This window comes from Emydura macquarii, unplaced genomic scaffold (genome assembly GCF_026122565.2).
Source record: "Emydura macquarii macquarii isolate MOO-44397 ecotype Brisbane River unplaced genomic scaffold, CSIRO-AGI_Emac_v2 contig_1045, whole genome shotgun sequence".
In the NCBI taxonomy this organism is placed as follows: Eukaryota; Metazoa; Chordata; order Testudines; family Chelidae; genus Emydura; species Emydura macquarii.
This window is the reverse complement of record NW_027131182.1, coordinates 21,142,373-21,162,131: the sequence shown is the minus strand read 5'-3', so window position 1 is coordinate 21,162,131 and position 19,759 is coordinate 21,142,373. Positions and strand designations below refer to the sequence as shown.

The 19,759-nt window shown below is 36.8% G+C and overlaps 1 protein-coding gene across 3 annotated transcripts in view; it reads left to right on the top strand.

The window, feature by feature from the left end:
• ARL15 (ADP ribosylation factor like GTPase 15) overlaps window positions 1-19,759 on the top strand; it is a 287,229-nt gene that overhangs the window by 108,024 nt on the left and 159,446 nt on the right. For 2 of the 3 annotated variants that reach the window (XM_067545616.1, XM_067545615.1), the window contains exon 4: window positions 1,978-2,186. In XM_067545616.1, the coding sequence (XP_067401717.1) occupies window positions 1,978-2,186 (209 nt within the window). Of the gene's footprint in view, window positions 1-1,977; window positions 2,187-7,743; window positions 7,790-19,759 lie in introns of all 3 variants that reach the window. The other variant, XM_067545617.1, reaches the window with a different exon arrangement.

The window sequence follows — 19,759 nt, the reverse complement described above, 5'->3', positions numbered from 1 at the left end:
AATATTGGTATGGAACAGTAATAGTGTTTCAGTATAACCCTATTTTCCATCAGCATGCTGTACAATCGAAGTTGTTCCTGAAACAGAGGAAAATCATACACTACATTTGCTCTGTTTGGGGTAGAAGTGAGGCTGAATTAGAAGTGAATTTAAGCAAGATTTTTTCATAGGAAAAGCCTGCTTTGTCCAGATTTTCTTTTGATGATTCCTTTTGAGCCTCTTACAAAAAAGACTGTCAGGTCTAACTTTGATTCAGCAGTCACATAGTAGTACCCTTTTTGTACCTAAAAACATACAATTTTCAGTGTTTTGAAAAGGATATGAGGAAAGTATATAGTAATATTTGGCACTGCTGTTCCTATCACTGGAGTAACCTATAGGGAGAGACAAGGAAATAGAAGGAAGATTAGTGCCAGGAAGGGTTTATTTTTAATGGCTGTGTGCAGACTGTGTTGTAATTTCACTTTGACAAACGCTATGATCACCTGGATCAATGAACCCTGATAGGGAAGGTGTGCTCTAAATGTTGACCTCTCCACCCTCACTTAATATTAGAATACTCTTCTTGCTGAGCAGTGCACAAAATAAGTATGTGTTTTAAGGTAGATGCTTTTGAAAACTATGTAACAATCCTAAAATACTATGTTGTACTTACATTAAGTTGCCTCATTCTCTGTCCTGTGCCTTGCTCAGAACATTGCCTGGGTATAATTAACGTCATAGTTTGTTTCAGAAATACATTGAGATTTCCTTAAAATTAATAGCCAGCACGTGGGTACACAGTATGTCAGTATAAATAGTTTCACTCCTCCTCTTTAGGTAAAGAGTAGCATTTCCACCTTTCTTTCTTCAAACTACCTTTTCTTTTTTTCTGAGACACATCAAGCATTCTGAACTATTATTATTCCCTTCTCACGATAGTCCGCACTATGTACTGTCCCAGACAGATGAGAAGGAACAGTGCCTGCCCCAAAAAACTCATAGTCAGAGTGGTATCAGGACAGATGTTTTGTTGCTGAAGGCCAAATCATATAGGGCTCTGCAGGAATGGGCAGAGCTCTTGGGAGGTATTACAAGTTGACAAAGCAAATAGTCAGTCTGGGGAGGGGTTGTGGTAGGACTGCAAAGCCTCCAGGAGGGGGCACACACCATCACGTGATAAGACTATGGAGCTGGCCTAAGAGGATCAAGTGGGACAACAGTAAAAATGGGAAGAAGGACCATTATTTATAACAGTGGTTCCCAACCTGTAGCTCATGGGCCACTTTTGGCCTGTTGGGGCTTTCAAAGTGGCCTGCTATTCCCCTCCACCTGGCTGTGGAAGGGAGCAGCTGCCTAAGGACCCAGGCAGAGCGTGTTGCCACGGGGCTAAAAGACTGGTGCAGACTCCTTGCTACAGCCAAGGGGACAGGAGATCAGCCGTCCTCTACCCCTGGCTTTAGCCGGGAACACAGCAAAGCGTTCCACCTGACACCTAGGCACTGGTGTCCCTGCTGGAGCCAGAGGGAAGGGAACACTGATCTCCCATCCCCCTGGCTGCAAAAGGGAGCCACTGCCTAGAGACTCATATGGAGCGCATAAGGCTACAGGACGCATGTGGGCTTCCTTCTGTCTGGCTGCGGTGGGGGGGCGGGGCAAGGACTGCTGGAGGAGACTTGTGGCCCTTCAATGACATCTGTGGCCCTCGAGCCAAAAAGGCTGGGACCCACTGATTTGTAAGGTGTGGGAGTAGGTGGCACTGAAACAGTTTTAGAGATTAATGGCTATCTAATGAAGTGGAAACTTTTAGAGAAAAAAAATTATGCCTTGACTTACAAATAATGTTCTTGATTTCAGTGATTTGCACAGAATGTATAGGAGAGACAAAATTTACCCATGCTTTAATTCATTCTAAGTTGTAGGGTTGTTATCTGGCAGGAAATTTTTATCTATTTAACTTCCTGTGTTTTTAATTAGTTTTCATTATTGTTTTGAAAGGGGCTGACACTATTAGGAAGTACTGGAGCCGTTACTACCAAGGATCCCAAGGGGTAATATTTGTATTAGACAGTGCCTCCTCGGAAGATGATCTAGAAACGGCGAGGAATGAACTGCATTCTGCTCTTCAGCACCCACAGTTATGTACTCTGCCATTTTTAATATTGGCCAATCATCAAGACAAGCCAGCAGCTCGCTCAGTACAAGAGGTATGTTAACATGGCAGCTTCTTGTCTGTCCGCACACCACGATAGAAAGCACATCATTCTTCAAGTGCATTTTGTGCTGATCACACTGTACGTTCTTAGTCTTCTTGGAGAGCAGAACCAGTAAGAATTGGATATAAATATAATTCTCGTGCTTTCACCTTCTTTTGCTTAAGGGAGAAAAGACATTTCTAACTGCTTTTACCAAAAGCTACTGGGAGAGTGTTTTTTGTTTGCTTGTTGTTTGTTAGCTATTAGTTTAATCTTGATTTTTATTTTTATCCTTCTTAGCACTATCTTCATTATCTTAGTCTTCACCATTGCTTAAAGCAATATATAATGCTTGCAACTATGTGTAGCTTTTATGTAAAAGCTTTTTTTCTTATTTGCTACCCACTGACATGTGGGAGTAAAGTTGTAATTCTTATTCTGAAGTCCTTAGATCTATTTTGAATTTCCTAATCTAAGATGTGATGTCCTTGTCTAACAGTTATCATACAGCGAATCCTATAATTGTTCCATTCAATAAATTCAGCACTCAGTACTATTAGCAGTTGCTGAAAAATGTTTATATTTCAGTTATCTTATGTCCTGTCTTACAGCAATCAGTGTAGAGAGTAGTGTGCTTTTTTCACAAGAAGCTCTCCTTTTAAAAAGTAGGAAGTAATGTATTTTGAACTAAACTTTAACTGAGTGAGTTTATAGTTATGCTGAAATACAATCAACTGTGCAATCTTCCTCTTCATATAAGAGTGTGTTAAGGCGCTCTGCATGATAAAAGGTTTATGTGAAATGAACTGTTTGTCCTATGAATGATGGTTTTCATTATAGTAAAGTCAAAATGGCTTTAATATCCTATTTGGGTTATTTTGCTGTCATATTAAAATTTTATTTTTTTACACACATCATTTTTTCAAAAATAATATGAACGTGCAAAGAATACTGATGAAGCAGGATGGAAAAAGCCCCTTATCCGCACCACACCAGCTACTGTTTGTACAGCATAGTAGGTACATTCGTCCTGTGCTGCTCCAACACTGTCTCATGTCACAGGTCTCCTCAATTAGCCAAATGGAATGGAGAATATGAATGTTATTTAGGTTAGTGTCAGACAAGTGGTATAGTTTTTAATGTAAACTATGTCTGGGGATGTAATGTCACTTCTAAGATGAGATGCTGAGAATAAATGAGGCTTAGGTAATTGAGGTTACACTGTAAAAATACTTGAAATTAATCGATGCTTTCATCCAAGAGTCTGTGTTTTACAAAAATCAAGCTCTACTCTCTGAAATTGGAATTAGTATATCCATGTTACATAAAGGTGAGCTAAGCCACAGAATGTTACAAGCCCCAGAAGATGCAGTGAGATAATGGCAGATTCAGGAATAGAATTTAGGAGATTGAATCAGAGTATATACGATTCAGGAGCAAGATTTTCAACGGAGACTGCCTAATGTTAGGCACACCTGAATATGTTGCCTGATTATTCAAAAAAGCTGAGCGCCTTGGGTTCAACAATGCAATATGAGTTGGAGGGTTTTCATGTTTACAAGAAGGAAAAGAAGCAAGGCACAACTATTGATCTTTAATAACATCTTATTGTAATACAGATCTTGTGTGTAGGTTTTTAATCAACATAGTTTCCTACAATATTGGGACAGTGTTCTCAGTCATTACAACAGGATGTTAAGATACTGTACTTTACCTTTCACATAAAGAAGGAAGTTGATTCTACTTTGTGTTAGAGGAAAGTTTTTTCCACTTTTTCCTGTAATCACTCTAGTGCTTCAAATGTATTTTTTAAATACAATGTGGGGTGCACCTTTCTTTAAAAGGTGCAGTATGGATGTGTACTATTGAAGCTTCTGATTATAAATGCAGCTACTTTAATATTCATCTTATACAGCCTACAGTGCTTATAGGTATGGCATGTTTGTAGAAGAGGAACAACCTCTTTATGCCATGTCTGTACTATGAAGATTATTTAGCTTTACAGCGAGTTACAGGAACGGATTTACAGTTGGATATTTATAGGTGGGCCTCTGGGCCTGCACAAATCCAGTTGCAGGATTAGGGCCAAGATTTATCCCCCTCTTCCATCTCTTTTTTTTCAGGACCGTCTCCTCCCACATTTCCTCCCCCCCCCCCCTCCGCCCCCCGCCCCACTTTCTGTTCATCCATCCATAACAATATATGTGGTGTCAATTACAGTTGATCCTGATGTGCTTCCACTAGAATTGTAAGAGGACACAGAATGTTTTAAACATAATTATTTTGTGTTTTTTTTAATTTAAGCCTTGATTACCTTTTAATTTTAAGTTTTGAATGAAATTTATGAGCACAGAATTTTGTTTGAAATACACAACTAACTTTGCAGAATAGTACATTGAGAATGGACTCCTGAAATAGTTTACTTTACAGAAGAATAATGGAAAATTAATTGAATGAGGAGTATTTTGGTTGATTTAAGGAGACAGTAAGGCATAAAGGCTGAGAAAATCTGTTTTGTGCTTACTGAATGCAAAATGCAGACATTACACAATGAAGTATTCAGGTATTGAAACAGAAGGATTTACTGCTTCCTTAAAGAATTAACTTTACATTTATTACTGATTTTGGAAAATGTAAAACAAAAGAAATGGGATGCTGAATTATCATTAGATCATTACTGATTTCAAAAGGATCATTTAAAAAAAATATTTTTTAATTTATATTGATTTTTTTTAAAATAAAGGCTATGTAATTGTTGATTAATATGAATGTTGTGTTTGCAAAACTCTTAACTTGCTCCTAATGCAGTTATACACTAAATTTAAGTATAAGTCATAGGTCAAAGGTAATATATTGAGGTTTCTAAGGACATGTGGAGTCTTGTAGATTGCATAGTTTCCCTTTCTGTAATATACCTAAAAGGACCATTTGCAGTGTAATTATACAAAATGTTTAACAATTGAATGACGTACAATGGAAATTATGAACAAATATTTATCTGCAGCAAAAAATCCTTTACAAAACTGTATGAGAGCCAAGCAATTTCTGCAACAGATGTTTGTTGTATGCACTTTGGGGAGATGCAATTGCTACAGATTTCCAACATGTTAAGTTTTCTTATATTAAACATTTTTCTTCATGCATTTCACAGTCAAAAGCAGCGTTGCACAAAGTGCATGTCCATAGTGTTAAAAAGCAAAGCCATGAGTAATTTAATTCAAAAACCGTGTAATGAGAATTTGTAAAAGTATACAGTAGATCTCTTTACTTGTACTGAAATGTAATTGTATCTAATTTGTTTTACAACTCCCGTAGGAGAACATACTTAAGTTCTGAAGTTATTTAAGAGATCTGGGGAAATTTTATGAGACGCTAAGTTTAGATAGTAGCCAATAAATATGATCCTGTTTTCCCTTACTCAGTTGCTGATTGTGACTCTGTTTCACTTCCTGACTTTTTCAAATCTAAATTTTTATAAAAAATGGGACATTTCATCATATAACGATAAATTAAGTTGACATTTTAAAAACCCCTTTTTTCTTTTGGATTTTCAGTTGTCTGCTTATATGCGATTTACTCCATCTCTGTCAAAGATACTTTTACATTTGTTTTGATAGCACTGTAGTAGGAACAAACATCTCAGTATTTTTCAAATAGATACTAATCAGTTTTTAAAACCAATCTAAATTGAGTAATGTGGAAATAAAGACACAGTATATTGTGTAGAATATAATCTTATTTGATGATTCAGTAAGCACATCACAAGATAACCCATCTGTTAAACTGAGATATCAAACATTAACATTATAAATTAATGTAATTGGTTATATAGGGATCAGCTGTTACTAATTTTTAATGAAATGTGTTAGAAATATGCCTTAATAAGGAAATGTAAACATTTACAGATTAAAATAATTGAATAACACAGTGGGTGGAAGGATAATACAGTCACACAAATATGAGTACATTTATTTATACAATACTTCCAGTAGTCTGTATGTTTCTAGAGCAGTTTACCTAGTTAACATACTTTTTTCCCCATAAGCCTTATTGGTGAGGGAGAGTGTTTATGGTATTTATTATTTTTGATTGCAGACAAGAGTTCTTGCTTATTCCCTGTTCAGATTTTTGTAATGCAGTTCAGAGCTAATAGGATGTTGTGTGGTGTTAAAAGTTTTCAGTATTTGTCATGCTGTTACCCTTTTTCTGGACTTCTGTGATATCCAAGTTGTTGGTGAAATTGTGCAGCCCATATTGCTTGGGGTAGTAATTCAGTTTTGCCCATCAGAGTTCTTTTGGGAAGCAGTTAAATGTCTTTCAGAGTGTTGCTGTCATGGGGCATGACTTGTGTATGACACAGGCATGCCCTACCTCAGTTTCCTTCCCCACAATGGGTCTCCAATCTGTGCTGGAGATATGGCTCAGCCCTCTGCCCAAGTCCCAAACAAAACTTAACCCCTTTTGGGGTAGCAAAAGTCTGACTAAAACAGTCTCAACAAACAAAAAGGTCCTTCTCCTCTTCAAGGGCTTCTCTTCAGCCCACTTTCAGAGCGCTGTTCCCAGCCCCTTTCTGAACTGCCTGTGCGAGTCTTTCTGGCTCTGGGATAGAGCGCTTGGCCCCTAAACTGATTTCCTTGGAGTATTCTTCTCAGCCTCTTCTGGGCTCTATTCCTTCCCTGCCCTTGTATAGAGCACTCACTCCCCAGGCTAGTTCCCTTATACCCAGCCTGCTATTGACCCTGGCTCAGGTCCTGCCACAGGAGCTTGTCTGCTTCCTGTGGTTCCACTCTGAGACGGATCTGTCCTTTTTAAAAGTCCAGATGTCCATTAAAGCTATCACCTGACCCTCCTTAATCCCATTCTCCCCTCTTAGAGCAGCTAATTAATTATGATACTGGTGAGGTTGACCCCATCTCTCCTTAAAGAGGCCCTGTACCAGTTACCAAACCCAAAGCTATGCCATGATAGAAAACATGAAGTAACAGTTAGAGTATATAAACATTCAGGTCAGTTCTCCGGTAATTTGAAATGTAGTGTTCTATGCATTTGAATAAACTGTTGACCAGTAATGCCAGTTGTAAATCACTGAAGAATTCAAGCAGTTTAAATTTCCTTTCTGTGGAATGGTACAACCTTAGATTTGATTTTTTGTAATTTTACATAGAGTGGAGTTTCTATTGCGTGAACAGCCTGAAAGCGTCTTTCTCAGTAAATTTTCAAATTATGCAAAAGTGGCATTTTATTTTTAAAATATCAGTTGCAGAAGTACCTGAAAAATTGTGAGACAGTGGTATATAATGAAGTCAATTTTATCCTTGCTTTTTTATATATACAACACCTATGGCTATTTGAAATTCAGAAGAAAGGTTCTATTTTTAACTAATACTTCAGGAGTTATAGTAACATGATTAGAAATGTTTGAGTTGCAAACAACGGTTTCAAGAGCATATACAAAAAATACTTCCATGCTTATATAAAGGACAGTGCTATTATCTTAAATGAGAAAATATTTTTAGGTTGTTTGGTATCTCTACAGTAGGTGGTATTAAATACAACTTTATCCTCGCAGAGAAGCAGCAGTTGGCTCTCACTCTGTGAAAAGGCACTCTGCGAAGGTAAGAACCAGCTGTTAGGCTGCCAATTACTCCTCCCTCCCCCCCCCCCCCGCCCTGCCCCACCCCCCAAGCTATACCCACAAATAATTTCCCTGTAAGCAATGCCATCTGGATGTCTCAGGTGTCTTTTCTTCGAGCAAACTTACCATTCCAGTAGGGTGTGCTGGTTTCACTCAAAATCTTTGGCAGATCTTTGTGTTACAAGAAAGTTAATACCTAGAAGTTGGCACTCTGCCTGGTGATTTTACTGTTTGAGCTAGTCACATGGGCCAGGCTGAACTCCAGGACTTGTTTGTTATGCAGTGCAGAGCAGTGGATTCAGCTTCTTTTGCTACCAATTCATCTTTCTGTAGAAGCGTGCTCTCTCTAGCAGTGGGAAGAAAATCAGTTTTTCAGTAGAAGTCCTATCAACTGATCATCAAGTGAGAATTACCGTAAACACTAGTATGAAAGGGTGGAGAGCTGCTTTGAACAGCAGCTTGACCTAAGGAAATTAAACTTGAGAGAGAATGCAACATTAACTGCATGCAAATATGACAGCAGTTCTGCTCTGCTAGAATCTTGGAAGGAAATGATTGGCTAAATTATAATTTGAGCAAATGATGCTCCAGCAGTAGCTGACCTAAACAATAAGGCAAGATGAAAACTGAAGCATTCTCTCTTAAAGCTGAAGTGATTTTACACTGGGCAGAGCTGCATTGTCAGTTTGCCCCTCAGAGATCCTAAAGCTGAATTCAGGCAAGACTGAGTTGATGCTGGTGGAGGAGGGAAGCACTTTACAGCTTTTCCCTGCATGGGAAAGGTATTCACCTGAGGTTGTTGGTTCACAGCATCAGGTGCCCAGGGACTACTCACTGTTATGCCCAAATAGATATAGCAAATGACTGTAATATTGCGCTCCTATCCTATTGGATGCAGACCTGGTCATGGTTCCAGACTTGATTATTAGAAATATCTAATCCAGTTCAGGTTTCCTGTCCTGGTATTCAGAGCCCACTCTGGAAGTGGCCACAACTGTTGTGTCTGAGAAAAAAATGATCTTTTCCTCTGCAATCGTGACCTCTGCTGGAACACTGAAGTAGTTAACCAATAGGGTGAGGCTTGTGAATAGAAGATACAACTTTCACAGAAGAGGGACCTGCACTATTAAACTCATTTCCAGAAAAATTGTAAATACTAACTTCAGCACATTCATAACTAGTGCTAAACTCACTACTTTAACCTCACTTCCTCCCCTCCCCTCTTAATTCAAATGAAGCACTTACTTACGGCTGTTAGAAAGTAGGAGGTTTTACATAATTTTTAAATATGTGGGAGGTGACCAGATACTAAAGTGATGGGCATCAGTATAAGAACCTGATGGGTAGAAGTACCAGATACTCATTTGAATCAGTAAGTACACACTATACTAACAGATACAATTCCCAGAGCAAACAACAAACCAAAACAAACCTCACCAACCACCAGCTCCCTAAATGACTGGTCAAAAAGTTTGGGGCTTACAAGGCATCTCAAAAGTTGATGGCTACAACCTCAGACAGATGTAGGGAAAGCACATTTCAAAGTAGAAGATACTTCGTAGAAAATATCTTGATTGCAGAACTTCAGATCCCTTCCAACTTCCAGTGAGCTCCATCCTGAGCATTTCTGCTGATTTTAACTATGGCAGTGCAACACAAGAAGACAGTCTTTCAGTTAACTGGGTTCCAGACCATTTAGGTCTTAATAGGTTAAAATCACCCCTCATATGTCCATTGGGATAAATACTGTTGGGCAATGAAGATCCCTAAGTATTGATGCAATGGATTTCTGGTGTGAGTTTATAAAGGCATTTATCCAGTTAAGCTTATTTTTAAAACAGGCACAACTTGTGACTTTTTTGAGATTTCAGAATAAGATAGGAGTATTTTTCAAGTGGTATTTTTTTGTCCTGGCTGTGCTGGGATTTAAGCTCTTCAGGATAGCAATCATACCTAAAGAACCATGTACATTTATAGCATTCATTCTTAATGAAACAGTGCACAGTATCTTGCGGCTTCATCAAGAAGAGAAACTTATAGCTGGATGTGGAGGGGAAAACAGTCTTCCCAATGACAGATATGAGCCCGGTATAAATTGTATGTTTTAAGTAGGTGTACTGGTTGCCGCAATAATTACATAGTTAGAAGAATAAAAATTGGTTGGAGAAGAACACTTATGCTGTTTCCACTGCACAGTTAATCCAAGTGATTGATATCTGGGCCTGAACACCCTGGTTAGTCTGCCCTGGGTGTGAACATCTCCAGAGAAAAGCCCTACTCACGTTACTGTGTTTTCACTGTTTCTGTACTTGTGTATGTTTGGAGTATATCCCATGGGTTCTTTGTGCTGAAGTTCTCTAGGATTTTTCCCAGTTATTCGCAGGAGACCCTGTCTGTCCTTTGTGGGCAGTTGTTGGTGGAGTCCCAGTGCAATTTGAGTTGTCTGACTCCTAGCATAGCTTTAATTGCTTGCTTGGCTATTCTGACCTCTGTAGCATGACATCTTCGATCCAGTTGGCAGAGATGAATAGGAATACTGAGTAACCTTGCAGATGTCTCGATTTCTGCATACCATGGCACATAAGAAGCAATACACAACAGGTATGCTTGCAGCTACACATAGATAACAATGATAGGAGCAACAAGTTATCCTTGAACATCTGGGGGGGGCATATTTTTACACTGCCCTTTCTATCACCAGATGATGTTTTGATGACCCCAGTTATCATGGTGAGAATGGAATGTAGTCAAGTGAAACCCAATGTAGGTAATTAGCATATATGATAGAGTAGAGAGGTAATTAGGTGAAAGCTGTTTATGGAAGTGTATAAGAAGTCACTACTTAGACAAAGGGGCGCACTCCATCAACACCTGACTTTGCAGGAGGTGCTGCTGGTCGGACCAGAGGATCCGCTGACTCCCTGGCGGGGCCCCTGAAGAAAGCCATTCCTGTATACAGCGTTCTGAATGACTGCTTAGCTCTCCAGGCTTAGTGAGTATGATATATTGTTTAATTTTAGGCTTTGTATTCAACTAGTATGTCTATAGAAAACCTTGCACATTAAACCTTATTGATCTGCAAATCGGGTTTACCATGTCTCACTGGTATCCAGACTGATCACTAAGTGGCCAGTATCAACAATTGTAAGAAGGGCATTGGAGAACTATCAGTACGAGTGATTTTTGTCTGGTTCTCAGTGCAAAGTGGGCAGGTTCCAGGCCAAGTTAAAGTGGAGCCCAATTCTTACTCACATTCCCAGCCGGATAAACTAGTCTGAGCTTTAAAGCACCTCGAAACTAAGGTCAGAAACTTTTCTATGTGGATGGTAGGGAGAGGTCAAGCTAAAATTCAGGTAGGAGGTAGGGTTAACTGTGCAGTGAAGACGTACCTTAATGCTACAGAACATAAATAACCCTTTGAAGATCTCAAACAAAATGCAAAATTCTAAATCTTGGAAAAACTTCCAACCATTACGTTAATGTGGAAAATTTGGATGTTCAACCAGTATCTCCATCAAGAGGATATTGAAGGAAGTGATAGAGAGAAAAGAGAAGATTAATATGATAGAAGAAACCAGAATGTTGCTAAGGAAGAACAGAGAAATGAAATTCTCTAGAAAGAGCTGAAATAAGATTAGACGCTGAACTGTGCAAAACCCCTTTATAAAAAAGTGATGTAAAAAATTCAGGCAGTTAACATGAGACTACTTCAGATTTGTTTCCATTCTGATTAGACTTTAGGAATAAACAAAACTCCTGAAAATAAAATCCTAGATGTGGTTTCATTAGATCAAAAGATGACACCAGAATTGCTGACACTGAGTAGGTAAGTAATGCAATTTGACAATCCTAGTCAAACAAATTTCTGAAAAATAAATTCCTGATGCTGGTGTAGATGAAGAAATAAAGATCTTCAAGGGACTGAACTGAAGGTAGGTTCCTGGAGACAATGAATTGCAGTGGCCTTCCTAACTATAGGTGAAAAACCAGTTTTCACCTTCCAAAAGTGTTCATAATGCACAACAGATAGAGCTAGAGAGTGGAAATATACAATAGTTTAGATAGAGAAACTGAAGAACTGGCCATTAAATCTACTGTCTAACACCAAACAGCTATATAAAAAAAGATTCTGACTAGAGCTCCCAGCAAATGTGGACTATGACTAGCCAAGGAAACAGCCTTTAGTACACAGCACAACATCACAAACAAGCATGCTGTGAAGTAAATCCTGAAGAACACTGATAAATACAGCCTTCCAAAGTTACTTAGCGTGGTTATGAAAATATGGTGTGTTGTTTGCAAGTGCATCTTTTCCATAGGCATATGCTGGAGCACACTTAGGTCGTCTCTCCTGTATGCAAATCACAATCTGATTCATCTGCTTCTGTACAGCTCTTTTAGGGATGTAGAACATATAGCAACTAAGCTGGGATAATTATCAATGGAGAAAGATTAAATCTTTTAAATCAATTGAATTGCAGAAGACTGTGTCCGTAATACTTTAAATATGTAAACTTCAGAAAATATTGTAAAGGCATTAGTGATGAAAAGGTAAGCCTTGTTACTATCCATAGTTTTGTATATGTCCATAATTGTCTTGCTTTCCAAGCAAAATAAATTGTCATTTGAAGGGTAGGAATGGTGATTATAGGTGACAGGGAATGAAGGCTGAACATATAAAATTGAACTGACTGGAGAACCTTTTGAATGATTTCAGATATGAAGAAAAATCTTTGAATCTATCGTAAGATGAAGATGTTCTGTAAATGTGTATTCTATTAAATGTTCCTGATTAGTGTTCATGTGATGACTTCTGGAGTTAAAATAACATGAAGACACAAATAGATAAGAGAAATATTAAAAATTTTAAATATATATTGGGTGTCCGTATAAAAGATACTCTGGGTCAACCACAAGCTATTGGGTTTGATGAAGGAATTATAGGATGGAAATTACTAGCCTGTTTTATGCAAGAGATCAGACTAGATGATCACAATGGACCTTTCTGGCTTTAAAATTTGTGAATCTACAAAACGGGAATTTGAGTGTTCAAAAATTACTGTGCGAGAACTAACTTGAGTAGGAGATTACATACTTAGCTTCAGAATCAGCAAGTATTATAATGTGAAGTAGCTATATAATTGCGTTCTAAAGAATCATACAGAAATTAAAAAAAAATCTCCTGGGACAATAAAAATTGAAAAAATATGTAGTAGTATATGAGATGAGTTTTCCCGAAGATGAAAAATATTAGGAGGCCGCTGTTCTATAGAAGCAGATAAACAATATTAAACCTGTCTTTACACTGTTTACATGAGAATATTTAATTAACTCTATCTGTTTCCATTCAGATAGAATGGAATTGCCTAATTTGGTTTCTGTGTTGGGTGGCACTTTTTTTTTTTTTTTTTTTGAGTTGCAATGATTTCGTAATTTTTTTCACTCCAATATGCATGAGCAAAAAATTCTGTAGGAATATTCTTTCAGAAGTTTTTTCTTTATATTTTTAGTAGAATGAACACTGAATGCAAGAATGTAAACATTAACTGTAGTATTGCTTCATAAAAGATAGAATTTAATAACTATCTTCCACTTTGAAAAGCTGAAGACGACACAATTTGTTTAACATTTTGACATGATTATTGGTCAAAGAAAAGTGAAATTAAATACGGGGAAACTTTCATTTTTAACAGACCAAAAGAGGCTAAATAATTGTTTTGTGAGGCTAAACTTTTGTCTCAGTATGCTTTAGTATTCAGTGTTGACTGGATAGCTCATTTGTCTGAATTCACCTGAAGTTGGTCATGACCAAATCACCATTGCCTTATGCTATTCAATTCCATACATGAAATGAGTTTGCATTCTCAGCTCAGGTCCTAGTATTCACACATCCACACACAAAGAACATCAAAAGCAGAATCCTAATTGGTAGCCTCCACAGAGAAGCCAAGGGATAATTGGGCATGAAGGCTAAATGGTCCTTTCATATGTAATATTGGTCCTTCACGTTAGAGTTGAGTTATATTCATGCAGTTGTATGCAGAAGCTTTTTTGGCTAGCTGGGCTGTACCTTTTCTGTAGCTAAATAAAGTACTTCAGTAACGAAAACTGTCAGTCTGGCACCTTTACGAGTATTAACAGTTTAAAGATAGTGTTGAAGTACACAGTTCTGTATGTGTTTTTTAAATGTTCAAAGATTTATATTTCTGTTCCAACTAAGTTTCCATTTTTTGAGAAATGTAACTAAGTGGACCGTGCTGAATTGTGTTGAAGGTGAGATTGAGGGCAGTGTTTGTCCATTATTTCGTCTGAAACTTAATCTGTCTAGCGTATAATGGCACTCTGATATAGAAATAGGAAATCATTCTCTCATCTCATTCCTACAATGGGTAGTGATTTGCAGCAGACACAGATGTACACTCTGAAAGAAATGTGAATTATCAGCTGTCTAGCATCTGGGAACAATCTTCTTTATAAGACCAGAAGCAGAGTTATGAAAATAATTAAATTATTTTAATGATAATTTGCTAATAGTGTAGCATATCATTAGTCATACTAGAACTTCAGAAGCATAAAAATTTCCTCAGAATAAATGTTTAGATAGTCTGTTACTGCAGTGTGACACTAAACAGCACACTTTCATGTGCTGATGAAATTTGAAAAATAGCTTACATTTGGGATAGGAAAGAATGATTAGTGTAGGATCTTCTGAATAAACTCAAAAACAGGTAAAATACAGGAGGATTTTTGATATTTGATCACTTTTCAGATGTAATACATGATATGGTCTGTTATATTAAATATGTGGATTATGGGCTGAAAAGCGACTCTCAGTCCTGAAATGACTGATATCAATACTATCAAGACCAATTAGTTTTGTGTTGTCTAAAACTGTTAATTACAAATTTATATAACATACTTTTCTAACAAGTATGTTTCTTTAAATTATTACCTGTAGTATTGTGTCTTAAGTAAAACTAGATATAATCTTAAAATGCTTTTTTCACACTACCACTAAAATAACATAATTTAGAAGTACTTTTAGTTAAAGTAATTTGCACATTTGTCTATCAATCGACATTCCTGTTTTGCAAACATTCCCTGTTTTCCTTAGTTACTGAAGTTCTGATTTCATCCTAAAGTGAAGTTGCAGGGCACAGAAAATATTTCATGAACATTTGGGAACATATATCAAATACAGATATAAATGGTTTATGTAACTTCAGTATTTATAAGTTTAGGCCTTTTTACAATTAATATATGGTAAAATTACAGGTGTAGATATTAATAAAAAACTGAGGATCTAATACATTAGTGCAGAACTGCATTGGTGAATTGGGCCCTCAGTGTGTTAATAAAATTCCTCCTTTTAATTCTCACTCCTCTCCATCCAGGCGCACAGAGTGAGATTACAGGGCTCAGAAAAGAAACGATTACTACCCAATTCTGCAAGGGATCTCAGACAAATTATAGAATCATGGATATAGGAAAAAACTATTGTTATAGATTGTCCCATGCTGTCAATGCAGAATTGTTTTATGAGCCAGTATTTGTCCAGTTACTTTTTATAAAGTATAGTATCCTTTCACAACATTCATTTTATGATTTGCTTTCTTACTTTGCTAGCTTTAATTATAGTGGAACCAACTTATTGTGCAGTCCATACCAGAGAAACTCCATTTATAGTGAAGCGATGTGAAATGCTTCACTGTAATTCAAGAGACTTTCACCCTTTTTGTAGTGAAATTTTGCTGTGCTTGTAATGAAGTTTTTGCTTCACTGTGACATGGTTCCACTGCACTAATACCTTTGGAATACAAGTATCGCTTACCAGACTAGCAGAAAATATTTCATTCCAAGGTGGGTATCTTTCCTCCTCTCTCATTCCAACCCCTTTGCTCTGGCTGAGCAGAGAGGGAGGGAGGGAAGAAAAGTACATAATTCTTTGGGGTAGGAGAGTTGAGGGATTTGCTGCACCCTTTCTTATTGGGGAGTAGAGTGGGTTTGCCAAAGGTTCTCCTCACAACCCCTGCTGTTGCTGAGGGCGAGAGATGCTCTGCCACCTCTCCTGTAGTAGGAGTACTTTGTCTGTTAGGCTCCTCTGGTTGTAGTGGTAACTTCACTTATTGTGCAATGAGTCCTTTTTCCAAAAAAACCCCCAAAAACACTTCAAGAAGGTTCAATTGTGTATGCTCTTTTAAAACTAGTTGTTTTGGATTCATCGCTTTGAGATTGTATGCAATTTTGCCAAGTGATAACTTTGTTTTAGTTGATAAAACATAAATTATTTCTTCAGTTGCTCTGCCAAGTATGTAGGAAAACAAATTTAGCTAAAATGTTGGGCGAGTTCAGACTATCCAGTGCTGCTCTTAAAAGAATTCAGAGGAGGGTACTGACTACTTAGCATGTGAAGTTTTGTGCACAGATTTAATTTTGTTTGGTCTGTGCTACTTGTGAAAAATCTGAGTGTGGATAAAATTAATCTCTTATTTGAAAGTAATAAGTAGATTAGTTTTATGATTTTGATATTTTTCATCTACAGATGGACTTCATTTTTTTTTTCAATTCTTCGTCATTGAATTGTTGTATTTAAAAACAAAACAAAACAAAAGGTTATTGGAATAGTAATCAAATAACAAATTTCTTCAAATGCTGTTGGTGATTGCTATGTCTCATGTGTAAGCAGAGTTCAGAAAATTGTGACTTTGTATGATTTTTTTTTCCCCTGTGGGGGTTAATATGTTACCAATATTTTTAATAGAGTTTAAAAAGCATAACAGAATTCAAGTATGATTTTAGTTTAATTGCCAAATATGTGGATTATTTCTTAGAGGCGGTCCCTCTGTGGTGGTAGAAATATCGAAAATATTTTCTGTAGCTATCTGTCTTGGTTGTATTTATTTTGTGAAGGGTGTAGTCTTGGGTTTCCTGGAGTCTCAATTTTAACACTTAAAAACAATCTACTTAAAAACAAGCTGTTTCATGTTAAAATGAAAGTAGCATGTTGTTGTCAAGTGGAAGAAAATGCGTAGTATCTTTGTATTCTGATTTATTATACAGAAGGCTGGTTTTTAAACAAAAAAGGTCCCCCTCCCTTCACCAGTCTCGGTCTTTTGATCATTGATCTGGGTGACCCCATGCTCAGGGTTTTTTTCTTCATTTGACATGGACAGATTTTTGAAGTATAGCCCTCCTTTGGGAACCTCTGGCAGTTCCACTTGACTAACCTGTGATCTAATGAGCAGTAATGCGGGGTTACAGTGACCATTTTGTTTGCTTTGAGGGAGGATGGCTAGACAGAGAGTGGGAGAGAGGCGGTGTCTGTGGAGAAAAGTGATGCAGGGTGATCGAACAGTGTGAAAAAGACTTGTTAGCCCACATTAGTGTGCCTGATTTACTTCACAACAGGTCAGGAAAGGCCAAAGGCAGGATTGTCATTAAATTGCAAAGTTGAAAACCCCAGTATTGAAAAGCATTCAGATTTCTGAAAGTTGTAAATTAGAAAGTTTGTGTGATTCATGTTGCATTTGCCATGAAGATATACAGCAGTACTAGCTTCTTTAAAACTTGAAAGGTACATTATAAAATAATGCTATAAATATAAAAAGAAAAACAGCTTTTTAAAGTACTTTCATGGTTGACTGTTTTACAATGAACCTGGGTGCAAAAGAAAGGCCAAACACTAACAAGGTCGTTGCACTTTCTTTATGAGCTCTGTGGACCCCTTAATTATGTGCCCGTGCTTCTTATTTTGTGATCTGTAGGGTGTGTGCACGGGGGTGTATAATATAGAAATCATATATAAAAACTCCTAGGACAAGTAAACCTGTAAATGTAGACTGCAGAATATTGTGATTTCTTAAATCTACTTTTTTATAATAGCCTTTGAGAAAACATTAAATACCAATCTCAATACAATTGGTTTCTAAATAAATACTAACAAATGTACGAAGATTAACAACAAATATTGTTTGAATGTTTATTGCTGAAGTATCATTACTCCAGAAAAGTGGATGTTGGATTATGTCACTTGAATGTACCTGACTGTCAGCTCTTACAGAGCTCTCTGTATAAGGCAGTCTAATAAATTCCATCCTCCTTTTTCATTCTTACTCACAGCGCCTTTTGTTGACCACTTCTTAAATGTAAAAGGGAAAGATGGAGCTAATTTTTCTGGCCTTGCTTATACCTCTTCATTCTTTTTAATGTTCAAATCCTTGTTTTTGCATTGGAAGTTAATTGGTGATGGCCTGAACTACTTTGGTTTGAGGAGTAGAGCTATCATGTGGAATATCCTTTTAATCAGTTGCATTGATAGCCTTCAACTCATAGCAAACTCTGTCATTGCTATTTCTGACCCAGCTGGCGTTAGTAAAAATTGCAGTGCAGCCTTTTAGCTATATTATTGTTGTGCATTGAAGCATTAGGTAATAAAACAAATGGGTGGTCTTAGGGGTAAGGTACTTTTTGTATCTGCTACTAGAAATTTCACTAATTGATTCTTACTCCTGCTTGCTCTCAAAAACCATTTTTTCCACAATTGGCATATGATTGCATTAACTTCTACATATTTCTGTAAGGCACAGGATACCCTGGCTTGCTGTTTTGATCTCTTTTTGTTAAGTTTTTAATAAGCCTACAAGATGAAATACTTGGGATAGGTGATGCTAATCAAGAGAATTATTAGTATCTGATTTTAGTAGCTCTACCTGCTACTTTTATTCACTCAAATGGTTCCATTGACATTTGATTAGACTATTCAGATGAGTAAGAGGAGCAGAAAATGAATGTTGAACAGTGGGGTTTGTCAGGCTAATTACTGAAAATTTGCTTTCAATTACTCTTGGTATTCAGTTGTTAAATTTAGTAATTTATGATGCTAGATTATTTTCACTTTTATCTTTATAATTTTTGTTAGTAATGCCCATCAGTTTGCAATGTACTTTAGACTTAGGGTCCTAGTATTAAGTAACTTGCCATTTAAATTACAGCTGCACCTCAGCATTCCATTGTACTTTGTTTCTCATGCACATTTATTAATTACATTCACTACTTTTTGCTGGTGTTTTCAGGGGATACAGCTCATCAGTGATTTGTTTATGAATAATGGGAAAAATCCTTGTAGTGTTAAAAGCCAAAATACAAATCTAGGTACATCTTTTTTCATTTTCACCTCTTTTTCAGAATTTGGTTGTATTTTGAATATTTATATAAGATTAATTCAATATTGAATTGTTGAAATAGCTTTGTAATTATTAGAAACTAGACTCCAACAGTTTTATTCTGAAATTCTTCATTTTCAAGGACCATCCTAACTGATCTTTCAATATTTGCTGTAACTTTGACTATTATGGTGAAATTATGTATTAGAAAATTCTGCATTTGACTAGCTTTGTGTGTAGCTGTAGGTCATAGTAGTCAATGGAAACTTATTAGGGCATAAAATGATGGCAAAATGTTTAACGGATTGGAATACTGAAACAAAAATCACTCAGCTTTACCACTAGACTCTTTCCTTTGGCCCTCCCAACTACCTAAATAAAACTGTGCAGTATACTTGCATTCTGCTTATTAGTTCTTCTATTTGATTTAATTATTCAGTCTAAATTAAGTCATCTGCTCCATGCTTTGTACTACTGGGCATTTGGTCAATCAGCATTGAATTGACACTTCATCACACTAATTTTTTAAGGAGTGTGTTTTAAGGAGCATGTATGCAGAGTGGTGTTTCAAAATTGGCTTAAAGGCCCAAATCACTGAATCAATGAATAAGTCAATGTATTGATATTGCCAAATCATGCGCACTGTGAGTATTTGAAAGGGCAAATATTATTACTCACCACACTTAAAGAATTTGACAGATTTTCATATGCTTTGGGTTGCTTTTATTAGACATGAATGACTTGCCAATCTGTCTTCTGGAAATTGTTTTTAAAGATATTTGCTTTAT